Source organism: Zeus faber (genome assembly GCF_960531495.2).
Source record: "Zeus faber genome assembly, chromosome: 22".
NCBI classification, from domain to species: domain Eukaryota; kingdom Metazoa; phylum Chordata; class Actinopteri; order Zeiformes; family Zeidae; genus Zeus; species Zeus faber.
In genome coordinates, this window is record NC_137209.1 from 6,001,188 (window position 1) to 6,020,331 (window position 19,144).

Sequence of the window (19,144 nt, forward strand, 5' to 3'; positions counted from 1 at the left end):
TCTTTCTTCCAAAGGTTGTCTGAAAGTTAGAAAGCGGCCTCGTCATTCCCTGGAGAGCGTGATGTGTTATTGAGGTTTCGGCGCAAAGTTAAATACGACGATTTATTTCAAAACGACATCAAACAAACGCCCTCTTTCCTAAATGGTTTCTACGCAGATCAATGTTCCGACACTCACATTTCATTTCCACGTGTACTGCATTGTCCACTAAGTCTCTTCGAGGGTGAGTCGCGGATGGATGAATGGACGCGGTTCGGAGGAGGAGGCCCCGCGTCTTTGGAGGGGGAGGCGGCCGGTTCGATTCCCGCCGCAATCGTCCATCCTTCTCTCCGGGGCCCAGATGTCCCCTCCAGGCCGGGCAGGAAACGGGGGCGTGTCAGGTCAGTGGCTTCCCCCGAAGTCTTGTGCGTCGGCCAGGCTGTCAGCCTCCACCTCAATGGACACCACGTGGTGCCCGGGGATCATGGCCAGGCCCAGGACCCTGGGTTCTCCCTGAGAGAACATGTCTGGCAACGGGAAAGCGGGAAAACAAGGATCTAAGTGACTTGTTTCAGGTACATTACTAGTTATTCTAAACAGTCTGTCTCTGACTGGTTTTCATCTTTCTGGGGCCCCCTCATTCCTCTCTCTGATCAATATTTTAATTTCTGAATGAGCTGAGGTTGGTTAATGTGACATTTCTATTTGGAGTGTACCAAGGCTGTCCAGACCCCACACTGTGCTTTTATTTGGTACCGCTATTGGAAAATAGCACAACCGTGTTGACTGTCATGATTTATTTGTAAATATATACATAGTCCTAAAATTAATGTTAAATGTACAATAGTCATACTATGCAGTAGTGCATAATCTTTCCCTCTGATCTGTGTTATTAGATTATATTATGGAATTGTACACTATTGGCTCATCGCCAAACCTACCTGTGGATTTGAGGAATTCCTGCGCTGAGCCCAGGATGACGTTACAATCCCGATCTGTACAGAGGAAAAGTCCCACCAGCGTCCGTCCGTCCGTCATACGGATCCTCATGTTTTTGTTCAGTAGTCCCTCCAGCTTCTCTCTGGCTTGAAACGGTGGCAACAGATCTGGCTGCTCGGGTGGAAAAGGTGGAGACGGTGGCGATCATTTCAATTCTCCCAAAATGTATACGGTACTGGTATGAGTCACCTGTTTCTAAAAGACTGCGGAAAACAGGTTGTCTGCAGGCATAGGAGTTAAATTTTATAGTTTTTTCAAACACATTTTTAAATGCAAAAGAAATGGTGGCAGAATGGTTATTTTCAAATAAAGAATTCAGATTAAGAAATTGAATTAAAAAATGTAATTGTCAGATATATAGAAATAGTAAAAAAAAAATAAGTCATATTTAAAGATATGCAAAATGCGATACTATGCACAGGATAAATATTGTTATGGGTATATAGGGCATCAGTTATAAATATGAATGACACTATACGCTATAAGGACCTGCAGACAGCCTGTGTGAGGCAATATCGTCGCGATGATGCTTCAACTCAAAAAGTTTATATTTTAAGACAACATACAAATGTGAGACAAAAATCTATACAGCAGCGATTCCCAACCTATGGTCCGCAGCCCAGGCTATTGCAAGTGGGCCACCAAGTCAAGGGCAAAACACATGGATTTTATTGATAAAATAATTACAAAATGATTAATGACAAACGTTTTTAAATGTGGAAAAAAAAAGAAATAATAATTTCATGGTATTTTTGCTTTAAAACCTTCAAAAATGTATCATCACTGATGGATGGGAACTTATGGTGGGGCCTACTACGTCCAAGCCAGACCACAATCGACGTGCACCTGTACATTTTTGAACTTGCGGTGATAATCAAAATGGATAATTGGCTAGCATCAGGCACAGTGAAAAGGAAAGAAGCCATTGGCACATCATCCTCAAGCAATGTCCCTGCAGGACAGTCCCGCCTGTCAAAAAAAAATGAAAGGTTTGGAGAAAGCATAGCGCTGGATATTTAACATCGGGATTTTTTTGGACAGGCACGGAAGACGAACCATTACCGCTGTGCGTGGTGTGTTCCGAGGTTTTACCAAACTAAGCTCTGAAGCCATGTAAACTGCGGCGTCACCTCAAGACAAAACACCAACAGTACATGTCCAAGCCGCTTGAATTTTTTGATAATAAACTCAAGGAGTATCAAGGGCACGAAGAAAGTCATCTTTTCTTCTTCTTTTCGTATGACATCATATGTCCAGTACACAATCGCTTAGCCATTTCATCGTCGCCAGGTCCAGTCTGAAGAGGCCAGTTTCAGATGGTAGACTGTGGTAGTTGCATCCATTAATAATGTGGTCCACTGTTTGCTCAGGTTCTCCCCATTCGCAGGCAGCACTGTCAGAGACCCCATTTTTTCATGGAGGACTTGAAGCGACCAACACCTGTTCGCAGCCGGTTTAGTGTTGTCCATTGTCGGCGTGACAGTTCTTCCCCCTTGACTCCTCCACCTGGGTCCCAGATGTGGCGGTGGAGTTGCGTGGGCTCAGCAGTCTCCCACTCCACCCTCTAGGATGAGGCAAGCCATGCCCTTCTTAACTATCTCTCTGGAGTCGCTTGAAGTAACCGCTGTGCCGGCAGGTTGTAGGGCTGACGTGAGACTAGTCTGCTTGGGGGGCGCTACCATGGTTATCATCTTGTGCAGTAGGTGCTCTTTATGCATCTTGGCCTTTCTTTCCAGAGCGTAGGTGGCGGCTTCCCTTCTGATGGCGGCAGGGACGATCCCTGCTAGGACAGGGAGCTGGCTGACCGGCGTGGACTTGAGGCAGCCTGTCACAGTTCGGAGCGCATTGTTTATTGCCACATCCACCTTCTTTGCGTGTGGACTCCGTCTCCAAACAGGTGCGCAGTACTCTGCTGCAGAGAAGACCAGGGCCTGAGTTGCCATCCGTAGCGTCTTGGCGTCGGCTCCCCATGTTGTACCAGCGAGTTGACAGATGAGCACTGCCCGTGATGTTACCTTGGCCTTGACTACTTCTAGGTGCTGTTTGAAGCTCAGCGTACGGTCCATCTTCACACCTAGGTACTTGGGAGCTTGCTAGAATGTTAGTCGCTTGTTGTCGACAAACACGTCCAGTTCTCTTTTTGACTCCTTGTTGTTGGGGTAGAAGGCTGCCGATACCATCTTGCCTATACTGAGCTGAAGTCGCCACTTCCTCAGGTATGTGGCCAGGGTGCCCATGTCTCGGTTGAGCCCGTCCTCAGTCATAGTCCATGACAGTGTTCAGAGCAAGATAGCCAGGTCGTCTGCGTAGCCGTACTTCCTTGACTCACTGGAAAGTCGTGGATGTATATGTTAAATAGCATCGGTGCAAGGACTGACCCCTGCGGCACACCGTTCTTTAGTTTTCGCAAACCTGCTCTGCTGGCCGTCCCTGGTCTTGAGGATGAAGCTGCGGTTTGCCAGAAGCTCCATGATAAAATCACACCATGTGCTTGTCAGGGATCATCTGCAGCAGCTTCAGGTGGAGACCACGGTGCCACACTGTGGATGAGCCTTTCCATGATCTTGAATGGTACGCAGAGGAGCGAGATTGGTCTGTATGACTTCGGGTTGTCAGCAGACTTGTTCGGCTTTGGGAGGGCAATGATGGTAGTACGACCTACAAGGATCTTGCAGTATGCTGCGTACGCCGCATCCACGTCATCAGAGTCCGGGTCCGGGTCCAGGAGGCGAGCAGTCCCACTCTCTGTCTCGGTGGTGAAGGAGTCCCAGTTGGCCTTACGGAAATTCCAGGGTTTAACGGGCTTCCAAGCTACCGGCTGCACCAGCGATGGCATTTTGATGACTGACGGTCGGTGGTGGGAGCGTGGAAACCTGTCGATGACTCGTCTCTCTGGCATCGGGTCGCAGCTACGGCAGACGGCAAAGGCCAGGTCCGGGTTGGTGTATGAGTTCCAGGCGTGCTGAGTGGAAGCTTGGAGGTTCCTTCGGGTCGTAGAGCAGTGTAGCCTCTGCATTGGAAGCCCAGTCGATGAGGACCTCGCCGTCTTGTAGTTATGTAGTGTAGTTGTAACCCCAATCTGTGTTTTGGCAGTTGAAGTCACCTGCATAGATGGTTGATGCATTAAACAGCGGAAGCGATGTCGTCGGTGCTGTTGGTGGAGGCTTATATACGTTAACCACGGTTGTTTCGTCTACCCTTGTGGCCAGCCACTCGATTTCGGAGCCAGGTGTGGATTGGCTTGTTGGTGACCAACTGATGTCTGTCTTAACGAAGGTTGCAAGACCATGTTGTTTGTTGTGTATTGAAGCAGCGAGAAGGAACCCAGGCAGCTTCAGGTGGTCGTCAGCTGTCTTGTGTGTCTCTTGGAGGAGCACCACTGACACCTTGCTTGCATCGGTGAGCGTGCGGATGACATCGTGCGCAAGGCAATCAACCTCATCTCATTGTCTGATAACTCAGTCAGACGCAGGATTGACGATTAGGCAGAGAATGTGTCAGAACAGCTGATAACAAGTGTACGAGAGTCTTTTTATGCCCTCCAATTGGATGAATCGACAGACATCACAAATCTGTCAAACCTGCTTGCCTACTGTATGTAAGGTATGAAAACAATGGAGAGATAAATAAGGAGTTCCTACTTTGCAAATCTTCACCGACACGTTCAACCGCTGAGGCAATTTTTGACATTCTGAAGGCGTTCATAGTTTTCAAACGGGTTTGATGGGTCCAAATGTGTGGCAGTGAGCACTGATGGGGCCCGTGCAATGCTGGGCCAGCACAGTGGAGTCATCAACCGGTGTGTGGCTCCACTCTTGGCATCTGTCCACTGTAGTATACAGAGAAGCGGTGAAGAAGCAGAAAAGCTGCTGTAAAGAAAATGCTGCAGATCTAAAGATTGTTCCAGATGAGGCGGTCAGAGCAGTGAACTTCATCAAAAGCCGCTCACTGCAATCACCTTTATTTTCCGTTTTAAGTGAGATGGGCAGTGACCATAAGCAGCTTCTGTTACACACTGAAGGTTATTTTTAACACACCTCTTTTTTTGTTTTACCACTACTGCACTGGATGAATATGATTGTTAAAATAAACCTCTCTGAGAACGCACTGTTTGGCTCCTGTATTACTTCTGGTCAGATGTGGGCCACGAACACTTTTAAGATTTTTAAGTGGGCCTCGAGTCCAAAAAGGTTTAGAACTGCTGCTGTACACTCACTGACTAATATACTACTACTAATATAATATACTGATATACTCACTACTGATACACAGTATATACACTCTGAGCACTTTATTAGAAACACCTGTACAACTACTTATTCATGCAATTATCTAATCAGCCAATCATGTAGCAGCAGTGCAATGCATAAAATCATGCAGATACAGGTAAGCAGCTTCAGTTAATGTTCACGTCAACTATCAGATTAGGGAAAAAATGTGATCGTGGCATGATTGCTGGTGCCAGACGGGCTTGAGTATTTCAGTAACTGCTGATCTCCTGGGATTTTCACGCACATGGTCTCTCTCTCTCTCTCTCGAGTTTATTCACAATAATGCGAAAAACAAAAGACATCCAGTGAGCAGCAGTTCTGTGGACGGAAACGGCTCGTTGATGAGAGAGGTCAGCGGAGAATGGCCAGACTGGTTCGAGCTGACAGGCTACGGTTACTCAGATAACCACACAGCAGAAAAAAAACATCTCAGAATGAACGACGTCGAACCTTGAGGCAGACGGGCTACACCAGCAGAAGACCACGTCCGGGTTCACATCTGTCAGCCAAGAAACAGAAAGCTGAGGCTGAGGTGGGCACAGGCTCACCAGAACCGGACTGTGAAGACTAGAAAAACGTAGCCTGGTCTGATGAATCTCGATTTCTGCTGAGGCACACAGATTGTAGGGTCAGAATTTGGCGGCAACAGCATAAATCCATGGACCCAACCTGCCTTGTGTCAACTGTCCAGGCTGCTGGCGGTGGTGTTATGGTGTGGGGATTTTTTTTTCCTCTGCAGACTTTGGGCCTGTTAATACCAATCACTCATCACTTGAATGCCACAGCCTATTTGAGTATTGTTGTTGACCGTGTGCATCCCTTCATGGCCACGATTTACCCATCTTCTAATGGCTACTTCCAGCATGACAATGAGTTCAATGTTCTTCAGTTTCTTTCCCGGTCACCGGTTCTGAATCCAATAGAACACCTTTGGGATGTGATAGAACGGGATGGAAGTCATACCAAGAAGAATTAAGGCTGTTTTGAGAGCCAACGGAAACCCCACCCAGTATGAGCACAGTGTCCCTTATAAAGTGCTCAGTGAGTCTATACAGTATGTCATTGTTATAACTATTTAGTTTTACACACTGGCACACAACATATGTTCAGACTGTATCGTATATACATATATGTATGAAAACTAGCAGAATGTACTATTTTTTATAGAGTGAATTGATACAGGCGTTTGTTGTTTACTCCGGGGATTAATCAAGTATCTATCTTTTTAACCCCATATAACAAATAGCTAACATCCGGCGCAGCCTTTCTGTTAAATGTGCAGTACCATACCTAACGACACATTAACCTACTTATAACTTCATAATAATATTTAGCTTAAACGTTACCGTTTTTTGATAGAGTAACACGTACGTGTGTCGCTGGTCCGTTTTCTTTGATGGTTGTGGCCATTTGCCCCTCTATCCCGTCTCGCATTTCGCGGCGGAGGAATTTCTTTGACGGACCCCGCAGACCGGAAGTTTGCGCAATCGGCACTTGCATGAACTGCGTTATGTTTATAATAGACATGTAATAAAACGAATGTTTTTTTATGTCCATATACAATCAATACATTTTTGGATTTTATAGCAATTTAAAAAATATATAGAGAAAATACAATAGAAGACTTTTAATTAAAAAAAACAATAACACATCTATTATTAAACCCTTTGAGTAAAATAGGTAAATGTCTCTTTATTTTGATATTTCAAATACAAGACAAGAGGCAAAGTATAAATAACCAGGTTTCAATAACCCATAACATCTTTGAAACACGAGTTTTCTCTTTTCTTTCCTCTGCATTTGTGCAGTTTCCCTGAGCTTAAAGGAAGTTTTACGGGTTTGTTTCGGGCTGGTTACCATAGCAACGCGGTCGTCGCCACACGCTTCTGATCGGCCGGGCAAGGTCTGAACGCCCGACCATTCACTAGCTTATAACTTGTAAAATATATATAATATTCAAAGCGGTAACATACGGTCAGAAGGATTCGATCATGGACAGACAAACACATTTCACCCCCTACGAGGTCTCTGCCCACAACACGAGCGATGACTTGTGGGTTTCATTTTTGGGCAAAGTGTGTGACCTCACACCTCTGATGACAAAACACAAAGGTGAGCAGCGGCCACGACAACAACTCATACTTGGGTATATGGGCATTTTTGGAGTAGTTTGGGGACTTGAACCGTTCCTCTCTTTCTAGGTGACATTCTGCTGGTGCCTATTATCGAGTGCGCGGGGAAGGACATCAGCCATTGGTTCGACACCGAAACCAAAGATGTGCGTTATGATCACATGAGCAAATGAAGTATCGTTGTTGTCTTTAAGTTGGTCACCGCGTCTCTTTTTTTTGTTTGTTTACTCAGATCCGGACTCATGTTGACCGGTTGACCGGCTGTGTGCAGTACTACACCCCTAGGGGGCGCTTTCTGCACGTGCCCCCGCCCTGCCCTCGCACAGACTGGGCCACCGACTTTGGCGTTCCCTGGTGGAGGGACAACCAGTATGTGGTGGGAAGACTCTCCGCCAAAACCAGGTGGATCCGCATCATCAACACGTTGACGTCGCAGGAGCAGCTGATGGAGGTGAACTTCACCATCTCTTGACCTGCTGTCTACAGCATAGGCGGGTCTCTGCTTCCGGGTTTAAAAGCCAGACCCCCCACACAGGATCTGTGCTGCCCTCAAGGCGGGTGGCCCCACAGTCTGACCCCTGTAGTCTCTCCTCTGTGTGTGGAAAGTGTGTGTGTGGGGGGGGGGGGGTCGCGTTGCTGTAACACCCGGTGACTGAGAAACCGCGTCACGACCTCCACCCACTCCCGTGTGGGGCAGATGGCGGCGGCGACAAATGCGGAAGTATCTGGTCGTCAGGGAGCAGTTGGGGAGCATCCTCCTGACCCCTCCGAAGATCCACCACCGTTTTCCTCTGTCCTGTCGGCGGCCGCATCACAGCGTCATCTGCGTATGACATCATCTGCACTGATTCGGGATAAGAGACACGGTCATTGGTTTTGCATTGAGTTACAGCCGAGGGGAAAGGGTTCAGGGTCATAGGCCCAGAGACCCTATTAAACATCTTAACCACCCGCTTTCCATCTGATGGAATGTCTAAAATCCATTTAGACTGAGGCTGGTTTCGCACCCGGCATCTGGAGTTTATTAAAATGATCGTCCAAAGTTCCAAAACATTTAAAACCAATGCAAATCCACTGAGGAGCTGCGGTACTTGAAACTCCTCGGCACGTTATAAAATGGAACGCAGCTTCGCTTCACGACCGTGCGCTGGTAAAACAAAATCTTTGATTTGTTTATACTTGAAAACCCTTCGTCCCGACCGACGATAGAATGTTCGCTTTTACACCGAAAATCCCCTCTCCCTTGTTTTCAAACACCCCCTCATGTTGACTTTTTGTCTCAGATGCGCACACTCAACAGCTGCACAGAAAGCCCCCGCAAGTAACTAGTACTTATATTTTAGTTACTAGTTGCTATTCCAACAGTTACTGGTAGCTATTTGAGTTTTACAAGTCAGAATGTGTTAGGTGCTAGAACCTAATATACAGTAACTCTCCAAATTTTTACTTGTAACTATTGCAATGTTTCTTCTAATTTGGACTATTTGGTCATTGGTTTGCCTCAGACTAGTTTCCGTTCTGATTGTTACTATTATCTATTAAAATTTTACTCGTCACTATTAATGAAGTAATACTTATTCACTATTTCGAGGCAAATATTTAACATCTGAACCACGGAGCCCCATAGGATTCAATGACCAAATAGTCCAAGTTAGAAGAAACATTGCAATAGTTACTAGTAACTAATAAATAAGTACTTGTACCTAATACATTTTGACTAGTCAAACTGAAATAGTTACCAGTAACTGTTGGAACAGCAACTAGTAACTAAAATATGAGGACTTGTAACTTTTAAAAAAGGGACCAGGTGCGTACAGGTGCATGGAGAGCAGGTGCCGGTGTCTTCCTCTGTGCGTGAGGGGGGTGGGGTGGGGTGGAGTGCTGGTGGAGTGCGGCGTGTCGGAGCCCTGCCGCACGTACAACAGCGGAGCCCCCGGCCGGCTGGGTTCGCTCCTTTTTTTGCAGGTGTGTCCGCACAGACACCGGACGCGAGACCTGGAACCACGCACGTACACGCACACACACACACACGCACACGCACACGCACACAAACTACAGGAAAACAAGCGCCCCCCTTGACGTTCCCCGTTTCGGTGCAGGTTTGCTGCGAGGAGACCCTGGGGGAGATCCTCCGGCGCTACTCCTACTACAACTCGCACGCCTCCAGCTACACCTGGAAGCACCACGGCGCCTGCCTGGACATGAGCAAGACGCTGAGCGAGAACGGCATCGCCGACGAGGACGAGGCGCTGGAGCGGTGCCGCCTGGACCGCGACCACTACACCCAGTCCGTGTTCCTCTACTTCAACGACGACCTCACGGATCTCTGAACGCAACGAGGCAGAAGGGGGACCTCGGTCGCCGGCGACGTGTACGACTTATTAGCTATTCGCGGCGTATCCTGGAATATCTACTAGTATTGGTAGGATTAGCACAGATATTAGGCGATGGAATCCCGATTTTTGTGTTGCAATATCTAATCTATCAGCACGGCAGATCCGGCGCAGTGGCGTAGGACCTTGAGTCTCGTCGGGCCCGCCGAGGACAGCGCTCTCAGAAAGCCAACCGAGTTGGAACCTCTGGTGACCTGGACGCGGGGCGATGAAACGTGGATCTCATGCCCACCGTGAGAGTCCCTACACCTTCCATGGGAAGAAGCTTTTGAGGCCGCTGGCCACTTCAATTTTTTTTTGCATGGGTTATATCAGATATCGCGGTGAAACGTGACATAGTCTTGTGAAATAATAGTCTGTTGTTATCGCTTATCGATCATAGTACTGTTGGCAATATATAGTTGGAGCGTTAGTATCTGCTCTTTCTGCAATGAATCGTTGGGATACTGCATTAACATTCGTGATAAAACAATAAACATCGATTTTTTTTTTTTTTTCTTTAATTGTCATTTGTAAAAATCGTCCCCAACTCCCTAAATCGTCCCTCACACTAAACGTACAAACTATTAATTGGTGTTAATTGGTCACGTCTTTTTCAACGGAGAACACAGCGACACCCGGTGGCCCGCAGTGGTCATGGCAGCCCCTTCACCTGGAGGCTGCAGACTCCGGCGCAGCGGCTCGTTGATGTGATGTACGTAGCTGCAATAAATGGAAACACCTACATCGACACGAATGTGCGTCAGTGCAATTTGGATGTGTCTTGTCTAACAGGAGTACATGCCGTCCAAGTTATTTGTCGAAATGACAAAAACAACGGATGAAGACACTTGTATTTTGATACTATGACAAAATGTACTCATTGTGTGTCGCTTTGGACGAAAGCTTCTGCGAAATGACGCCATGTAATACAAGCATATAACAGACGGACCATTAACTGTCTATTCTTACGGTAATATTTGTCTATTTTGTCATCATCTCTAGTTTTCTGCTCATGTCTCTCTATTCCTTTCACTTTCAGAGCGGTCAAACTGCTTCCGGTGGGTTGGTGACGTCACAGTGACGTAATTCACATTCGACACAAACTTCAACGCGCTGCGTTGACGGCTTGCAGCTGCACACAAGGTAAACACGCATTGATGTGTCGGTGTCAAGCATCCCATTCCCTATTCACTACATTATAACTGAAGAAACCTATTATTCTATTCTATTATATCATTTTATATTATTTTATATCGTATTATATTATATGATATCATTTCATATATGATATATCATATACCATATCATCTATATATTAGAAATGTATTTATTGTTTTTATATAATATTGTACATTTATTTTACATTTATATTATTATAGTTGTATAATAATAATAATTATTATGATTATATTTCTTATTATTACAGAACAAGCACCGAGCCGAAATGGCCAGACAAAAATATTTCACCCCCTACGAGGTCTCTGCCCACAACACGTGCGATGACTTGTGGGTTTCATATTTGGGCAAAGTGTGTGACCTCACACCTCTGATGACAAAACACAAAGGTGAGCAGCACAAGAACCCATACTTGGGTATATGGGCATTTTTGGAGTAGTTTGGGGACTTGAACCGTTCCTCTCTTTCTAGGTGACATTCTGCTGGTGCCGATTATTGAGTGCGCGGGGAAGGACATCAGCCATTGGTTCTACACCGAAAGCAAAGATGTGCGTTATGATCACATGAGCAAATGAAGTATCGTTGTTGTCTTTAAGTTGGTCACCGCGTCTCTTTTTTTTGGTTTGTTTACTCAGATCCGGACTCATGTTGACCGGTTGACCGGCTGTGTGCAGTACTACACCCCTAGGGGGCGCTTTCTGCACGTGCCCCCGCCCTGCCCTCGCACAGACTGGGCCACCGACTTTGGCGTTCCCTGGTGGAGGGACAACCAGTATGTGGTGGGAAGACTCTCCGCCAAAACCAGGTGGATCCGCATCATCAACACGTTGACGTCGCAGGAGCAGCTGATGGAGGTGAACTTCACCACACCTCCTCATGCACACACACTCTTGCTTGTGTATGATATGATGATCGGGCCATCACCAAATCTCGAGGGTTGTCCTCTTAGGTCCAGAATGGAAGAGTTTAGCTTGAAAGTCACTCACCCTGACTGATGATGGGCTGTTTCCTTCTCCTTTGTTTGTGAATACCCATGGCCAAAGGCCAAACAAGCACAAAGCCACAAACACACCCCGCTCCCCGCTTGACTTTCATTACTCCCAGCGCCTTCACTTGGAAAGGGAGCACAGAGGACCAGGCACAAATTACTTCTTCTCCCCTCTTTCCCCGCGGGGACTGAAAGTCAAGCTCGAGCGCTTCAACCACCTGTTCGAATTGTAGTATGCGCCGCGGGTGAGAGAAAGAGTGAGAGTCGGAGAGTTGTCCCCAGCGAAATGGAGAACTGCGGCGTTTCCCTTGCAGGTTTGCTGCGAGGAGACCTTGGAGGAGATCCTCCAGCGCTACTCGCAGTACAACTCGCACGCCTCCAGCTACACCTGGAAGCAGGAGGGCGTCTGCCTGGACATGAGCAAGACGCTGAGCGAGAACGGCATCCCGGACGTTGACGAGGAGCTGGACCAGTGCTGCCTGGACCGCGACAACTACACCCAGTCCGTGTCTCTCTACTTCAATGACGACCTCACAGACCCTGACCCCCCTCAGTGAACCCGGCGGCGATCGCACCGGGGCCACAATTAAAAAGAAACAGGAACCTCCGTGGCCTGTTTGGATTTTCCTACTTGTTGTCCTTGGTTTTTTTTCAGAGATAATATTGACTGTCGAGGTGAAATATGACAGTTGCATTCCGGCCAACGTGACCCGTCTTATGACGGATGTTTCTCCTTTATGTTGTATAAATTATCTCGAGATCGATCTGGAGCGTTGGTCATCTGCAGTCTGCATCTGGAATTTATGTTCAATGAAATAATAATTACGCTTAAATATTCCTAATAAAAACCTTTTTTTTTTTTTTTAATTTTAATAAAATATCAATATCAACAAATCTTTCCCGGGAGCAGTAGGCGGCGGTGCATTTGCAATCCTATTATTTCAAGAAATGAATCGAGATCGACAATCCATATTGCTCAGATGTTTTTTTTTTGTTGTTGTTTTTGTTTTTCCTTTTTTCCTCTCTAGTAGGTTTGAACCGAAATCCTTTGTCAGGGAGGGGGGGGGGGGGGGGGGAAGTGGCCATAGGCAGACCCGCGGAGGGCCGGCCGTGGCCGAGGCATTCCCATGGCCTTACTGCCACCCAGTTCACACCCGCCGCCGCTGTGCGCAAATCCGCTCCCACCCGCCGCTCCGCGCCCACCGCGTGCGCTGGAATCCACGCTCGTAACCCCCGCCCCCCCCATTACCTCACCCTTCAACCTGCACCGCGTCGCCGGTTCGTGCGTGGGAAAAAAACCAAAAAAAAAAAACCCCCCACACACACACTCACACACACACACACTCACACACACTTTGCACACTCGACTCATTTCCATCCCCACCACAAGTGGTTAATTTTTAAGCAACACAATCTGATGTAAGTCTGGGCATGGCTGCGGCAGATTTCCCGGCCCCCCCTCCCTCCCTCTCTCTCTCTCTCTCTCTCTCTCCCTCTCTCTCAATCCCTCCCCAGCTCACACACACACACACACACACACACACACACACACACACACCCCTCCTGCTCCAACATATTTTTTATTTTTTTTTTTTTCAACGGCGGGGGTGGGCTCCCAAAAAAAAAAAAAAAAAAAAAAAAAGATTATTGTTTTTTTTAATCATTAAGGTGAGCGCACATGATGCTTTCGCCGTCTGCAATGCAGGGGGAGAGGAGGGGGGCTCAGCATGCGAGGGGGTGGGCGAACAAGTGACAGTAACTTCCATGCAGCCGCACACCCCCTTTCTTCTCGTGTGTATGTGGATTTTTTTTTTTTAGTTTTAGGGCGGTGGGGGACGGGGGGGGGGGGGGGGGGGGGGGGAGAGAGAGAGAGAGAGAGAGAGAGAGAGAGAGAGAGAGAGAGAGAGAGAGAGAGGGGAGGGGGTGCGTTCTGAAATAATATAGTCAGCCATTTTTTTTTTTTTTTTATGTAAGGGGATTTTTCTTATTGGGGAGGGGGGGGGGGTTGTTTAAAAAATAAATATAAGGGCGGCCATCTTTGTTGCTCTGCCTAGTGTAAAATATTCCAAAACGCCCCCCACACTTTTTTTTTTTCCTCCCCCCGCGCCGATTTGAATATTAAATAAAATAATCATAATTTCGGGGAAGACTATCCAGCGGATCCAATGACCGGGCTATAATGTCCTCTCCTCTGCGGCGCTTTGGGGAAGACGAGGGCATGGTGGGTAACTCCGAGGGAGGAGATTTTGATGAAGAAGAAGAAGAAGACGAAGAAGAAGAAGAAGAAGAAGACGAAGAAGAAGAAGAGGAGGAGGAGGACGACGACGCAAGCGACATAAACTCGCCGGTGGCGCCTCGAGAAACTGCAGCAGCGGCGGCGGCGGCGGCGGCGGCGGCGGCGGTCGTGGAAGCCGCGCGAGGTACAGTAGAAACAGAGACCCGGGAAGGAGTCGGGAGCGCGCGCACATACGAGAGAGAACACACACACACACACACGCGCGCACACACACACACACACACACACACACACACGCACGCACGCGACCGGGGGAGAAGGGAAAAAATACACATTTAAAAATAATAATTATAATCATTATTATTATTATAATAATAATAATAATAATAAAAGTGTCGCGCGCACCGACCGCGTCTGTTTATACCGTCCGTCTTTGCGGGGTAACGGGCGCGCGTCAGTTGAAATACAACTTTGGAAAAGCAACTTGTCCTCAATATGGCTCTTTTTTTTTTTTGAACCACTCCGACCCCCCCCCCCCCCTCTCTCTCTCTGCCCCCCCCCCCCTCAAAGTTGATGCTCATCAGCGTTGTTTTTAAATTCGTAAAAAAAAAATCCCCCCCCCCCCCCCAAAAAAAAAACCCAAAACGATGCGGACGCAGATGTGACGAGGTCGCCCCCGGAGGAGGGTGACAGAGCGAGGGGCTCGCGGCGGCTTGACAACATGGACTCCCGGCAGCAGGCTGTGTGTGCTTGTTATCTCTGCGATCGGCGATGATGATGCTTCTGCCGGAGGGTAGCGTGAAATCCTGCCCTGTGTGTGTGTGTGTGTGTGCGTGCGTGTGTGAGAGAGAGAGACACACACACACACACACACACACACACACACCAACTTCATACCAGGGTCGGTGATGCTTTTACAACTCAGCTTATGTGATGGGAGCGTGTTAAGCTCCATGGTAGTTATATTTTCTATTTTCGTGCGGTTTTGTGTATTTTTCCTTGTTTCCGTGGAGTGAACTCAGGACTACCCCCCACCCACCCCCCCCCCCCCCCATCCCCATTTCATATCACCATTTTCTAATTGTATTTATCAAATCGGCACCGCCGCGGCGTCGCGTTCGTCCGGGAAGTTCGCCGGCGTGGCGTCCGCGCTTGTTTCGGTCGAATCCAATTTAAAAAAACCCGTCATTTTGAAGCTCCCCGTTACGCCGGCGCAACTTGTGCACACGGCCCACAAATCAATTATTAGTGCGCGTGCCTTCCCGTGCGGTCACCGCCGCCCCGCCGCCGTCTTCCCGCTCCAGCGCTCGACCTCCACCCGCACCGGGCGTCCCGGCGCCCTAGGTGGGGGGGGGGGACTGGTCGGCGGGAGAAAACCGTTCCAGTTCACCGCACTCCCTCCCCCTCCCCCCTCCCCTCCCGGCCTCCGGAGCACCGGGACCCCGGTGCGCGCCGCTGCCGCTCGCGGTGCACGCCTGTGCGGGGAGGCCGGTGGGCGCGCGCCGCCGTTAGCAACAAAAGGCAGGGCCGGACGGGAGCGCGGCGCAAGACGCGGCCTCTCGTCACGTCGGTTGGCGTGACGACGGCCATGGCCGCTTGACTCATATTGGCGCCGCTTGAATCGATGTTTTCCTTCTCCCTCTTCCTCTCCGGGGCTGCGGTTCCCCCAGCCCTCCCTCCCTCCCTTCTCCTCCTCCTCCTCCTCCTCCTCCTCCTCCTCCCCGTTCTCCCTTTCTTCCAAGTCAAACATTTCCCTTTTGGGTTCCTGTAACCTTAAAACCGCACGCCCTGTGGTTGTTCAAAACGCTAAAAGAATGAATAGGTCCGCCATTGTATTCAAACTGCAGCCGTGGAAATCAGCGCATACATATTGCCATCACACTGTTGTTATTAAGCATTCATGCCATTGTCCGGAGCGTTTCGCGGCAAGTACAGTTGATCACAGTGTCAGACCAAGTGTGTTAAACATTCTCTAGAAACAAGCAGTGCTAGGAGACTTTAGTAGTAGAGAGGTTTATTATTATTATTATTATTATTATTATTATTATTCAGAGCATCAAATATCATGAGCTACATCTGAAGCCTGTCGTTTATATTGTCATGTATAGTCTCGCGAACGATGGCGTTCCCTCTTTGGTCGACATATTATTCATACCATAGCTCCTGTGAGGACCACGTGGTGATAATTGCTGGTTTTGTTATCAAACGGGAAGGCGGCGCCATGAGCTTGAGAAGCGCTGTTTCACCGCGTGCAACCGCAGCGTTCCGGTCGCCACGCTCATTATTCACACTTCTGCCGTTTCCCCGTCCGCACACGCTCCCCCATTGTGCCGACGTCAGCTGTCATATCCGCTCATGACACGCCGGCTAACTGGAACTAATTTGGCCCGCGCCACAATCCGGTCAAGGTCAGAGGTCACCAAAGGCAACCAGCACTGTCGTGTTGGTTTTTTTTTATTTTGGTCGCGCATAGTTTTATTCATCTGGGATTAGCGGGGTGTCCTGACGCGTTTGAAAGGGGATTATTTGTCGGCGCGATTCCGATAGCCTGTAATTCGCCCTTTCTTCGCACCATTGTTCTTGCAGGCGGAGGCGGGGAGACGCCGGAGGGGGACGGGGACAGCCCCAGCCCCAGCCCCAACCCCAGCCCCAGCCCCAGCCCCAACCCCAGCCTCAGCCCCAGCCCCAGCCCCAGCCCCAGCCCCAGCCCCGTCAGGAAGAAAGGACGCCCCAAAAAGAAGGAGACAAAGAAGAAGGACAAGGGCAAGGAGGGGAAGCCGGCCAAAGCCAGGAAACGCAAGAAGATCGTAAGTCCTTCGCATCAGGGGGACCCTCCCTGGATCCAGGGGTTTGTTTTTTTTACCGGCTGTGCTGTGAACTCTGACCTCTGTCAAGTCCTCAATCCCTGTGTCCCCCGCAGGACAGCGATGTAGAGAGGGACTCGGCCAGAGAGAGGGACCATGGCGGCAACTCCGACACGGCGGCCAGTGACTATGGACCCGCGGAGAAGAGGAAGAAGAAGAAGCACAAGGAGAAGAGGGAGAAGAAGGTCAAGAAGAAGAAGAAAGACGCCGGCGGCGACAGGGACAGCAGTCAGGAAGAAACCATGAAGGTAAGGAAGTGCAGCGGAACACGCCCGGGAAGGATTTGTCGGCCCCGTTGGTGCACGTGTCCGACCGTTTCCGATTGTGTGCTTCCCCCCCGGCAGCAACCGACAGAGCAGAAGACGTCGACACAGCTGGCGAAGGACTGGGGCCTGGAGGACGTCGGCCATACCTTCTCGGAGGAGGACTACAGAGAGCTCACCAATTACAAGGCCTTCAGCCAGTTCATGAGGTGAGAGTTGCTCCGATTCCGATGCTTGGCATCGGAAATGCCTCCGATGCCGCCTAAAATGCTGGTCCGGTATCCGGCAAACCGGTAATCTGGCAAACATTAACGCAACAGACGTATTATTTCGGGGTTTTTTAAGTCGCGGTCGTGCGACTGTTTTATGCTGTCGCTGTACTTTTTCAACATTTTTAAGTGTCTTTTTAATTTGACTAAGTTGTGGCTGCACTTGAAAAAAAAAATTTATTATTATTTTTTATGGAATTGTTATTTATTCCTTGATTTATTTATGTTGTTTTTCAGTTATGACTGACTGTCAAACTAGATAATGAAAGAAAGTTCTCATTCTTTGTATGCACTGTATTTGTTCATGTTTTGCAAAGGGTTTAACCTGAGTACAACAATGATGGCAATTATATCCCATATCACATCCATACAGGGTTAGTAGTATACAGCTGTTAGAAAAATAAAAATAAAATTATATATATATATAAGTTTATTTTATTTGGTATCGGAATCTGTATTGGGAAGGAAAAAATGGTATCGGAACATCTCTGCATGAGGTGGCCAGTTCTTTCTTTCCGTCGGTGTTTGGGTGATGGAATGTGATGGATGAATCGCAGGCGAGGTTTTGATTCAATGCTCGCAGACTTCGGAGCGGAGTGGTGACGGTGTGATTCTGAGATGACTCCGGTTCAGTCTTCATTTGCTGTTTTCTGCGTCACACCGTGGAAAACAACTCCGTCACACTTGTAAATATAATGCAGATTATACGTCAGGTGTCTCACACACGTCTATGGAAAGTTTCTTTTTTCAAACGTAGTATTCCTCTGCATCTTGGCCTCCCATCCACATGAAAAATGCCTTCCCGGGTGGAGATTTTTCAAAACCTCTTGAAAACACCGATGTCAGGAGCTCAACTTGAGCATCTGCACAACGCCATTGTGTTGTTGACATCATGTTTTTATTATCGCCTGCTGGTCTGGCATGCTTATGTGAGTGTTTTTAAGTCTTTTTTTTAGGCGGAGGGGAAACAAAAACCGCATTTTCAGAAATATCCATATACGTGTGGACGAGGCTTTAGTCCCTCCAAGCGCACCGTGTGGCAGATTAAAAGTTGTCCAAAATAAACTTGAGATACTCCATGTTTGTGGGATTAAGATAGCTCTGCTTTTACAATTTTGACAAAACCCAAGGGAGCAATGCAGTAGAGTGTTCAACGGAAACCACTGTTGAGGATTTTTGTAAGAATTCTGTTCATTTTGCAAGTGTTCTATTGAAACAAAAGAGCACAAAAAATCACGAGGGGAAAAAAAACAACAGTCCAAGCAGTTACTCTCTCTCTCTTCCCGCGCCCCCTTCCTCCCTCTCTTGCGCGAACCAGGCCCATGATAGCTAAGAAGAACCCCAAGATCCCCATGTCCAAGATGATGACCATCCTGGGTGCCAAGTGGCGGGAGTTCAGTTCCAACAACCCCTTCAAGGGGAACGGCGCGGCTGTGGCGGCCGCCGCCGCCGCCGCCGCCATCGCCGTTGCCGAGCAGGTGTCCGCCGTCACGGCCTCCCCGGAGCTGCCGCCGCAGCCCCTGCCGCAGCCCCCGCTACAGCCCCCGCCGCTCCGCAAGGCCAAGACGAAAGAGGGGAAAGGTCAGTGGAGC

At 48.5% G+C, this 19,144-nt stretch overlaps 4 protein-coding genes across 6 annotated transcripts in view; 3 read left to right on the forward strand and 1 right to left on the reverse strand.

Moving 5' to 3' along the window:
- On the reverse strand, positions 1-6,682 carry naa38 (N-alpha-acetyltransferase 38, NatC auxiliary subunit). Of its 3 annotated transcripts, XM_080023277.1 has the most exons (4): positions 6,621-6,661; positions 5,700-5,748; positions 921-1,089; positions 3-506 (listed from the first exon to the last, which is right to left on the reverse strand). In XM_080023277.1, the coding sequence occupies exons 3-4, from the start codon at positions 1,027-1,029 to the stop codon at positions 382-384; spliced, it is 234 nt and encodes a 77-aa protein (XP_079879403.1). In that variant the 5' UTR covers positions 1,030-1,089; positions 5,700-5,748; positions 6,621-6,661; the 3' UTR covers positions 3-381. The 3 variants fall into 3 exon arrangements, with proteins under 3 accessions (XP_079879401.1, XP_079879403.1, XP_079879402.1); XM_080023275.1 differs by lacking the exon at positions 5,700-5,748 and having other exon boundaries at positions 1-506; positions 6,621-6,681; XM_080023276.1 differs by lacking the exon at positions 5,700-5,748 and having other exon boundaries at positions 5-506; positions 6,596-6,682.
- A 558-nt stretch (positions 6,683-7,240) lies between these two features.
- Positions 7,241-9,711, forward strand: LOC307247087 (cytochrome b5 domain-containing protein 1-like; the record flags this gene model as incomplete). Its single annotated transcript, XM_080023152.1, has 4 exons — positions 7,241-7,361; positions 7,451-7,527; positions 7,614-7,832; positions 9,481-9,711. The coding sequence occupies 4 exons, from the start codon at positions 7,241-7,243 to the stop codon at positions 9,709-9,711; spliced, it is 648 nt and encodes a 215-aa protein (XP_079879278.1).
- Positions 9,712-11,200: 1,489 nt separating this feature from the next.
- LOC307247088 (cytochrome b5 domain-containing protein 1-like) lies at positions 11,201-12,477 on the forward strand (the record flags this gene model as incomplete). Its single annotated transcript, XM_080023153.1, has 4 exons — positions 11,201-11,321; positions 11,404-11,480; positions 11,568-11,786; positions 12,235-12,477. 4 exons carry the CDS (start codon positions 11,201-11,203, stop codon positions 12,475-12,477), a joined length of 660 nt encoding a protein of 219 aa, XP_079879279.1.
- Positions 12,478-14,043: 1,566 nt separating this feature from the next.
- chd3 (chromodomain helicase DNA binding protein 3) overlaps positions 14,044-19,144 on the forward strand; it is a 60,944-nt gene continuing 55,843 nt past the window's right edge. The window contains exons 1-5 of the mRNA XM_080023667.1: positions 14,044-14,340; positions 16,743-16,963; positions 17,077-17,268; positions 17,365-17,492; positions 18,871-19,133. Of these exons, the coding sequence (XP_079879793.1) occupies positions 14,100-14,340; positions 16,743-16,963; positions 17,077-17,268; positions 17,365-17,492; positions 18,871-19,133 (1,045 nt within the window). The 5' untranslated portion in view covers positions 14,044-14,099. The remainder of the gene's footprint in view (positions 14,341-16,742; positions 16,964-17,076; positions 17,269-17,364; positions 17,493-18,870; positions 19,134-19,144) is intronic.

Coding starts and splice junctions, on each gene's coding strand:
- naa38 (XM_080023275.1), bottom strand. CDS start 6,659: ATGGCCACAACCATCAAAGAAAACGGACCAGCGACACAC. Junction 1,090..6,620: donor AAAACGGACCAGCGACACAC/GTACGTGTTACT, acceptor CCACCCGAGCAG/CCAGATCTGTTGCCACCGTT. Junction 507..920: donor GGAATTCCTCAAATCCACAG/GTAGGTTTGGCG, acceptor TCCCGTTGCCAG/ACATGTTCTCTCAGGGAGAA.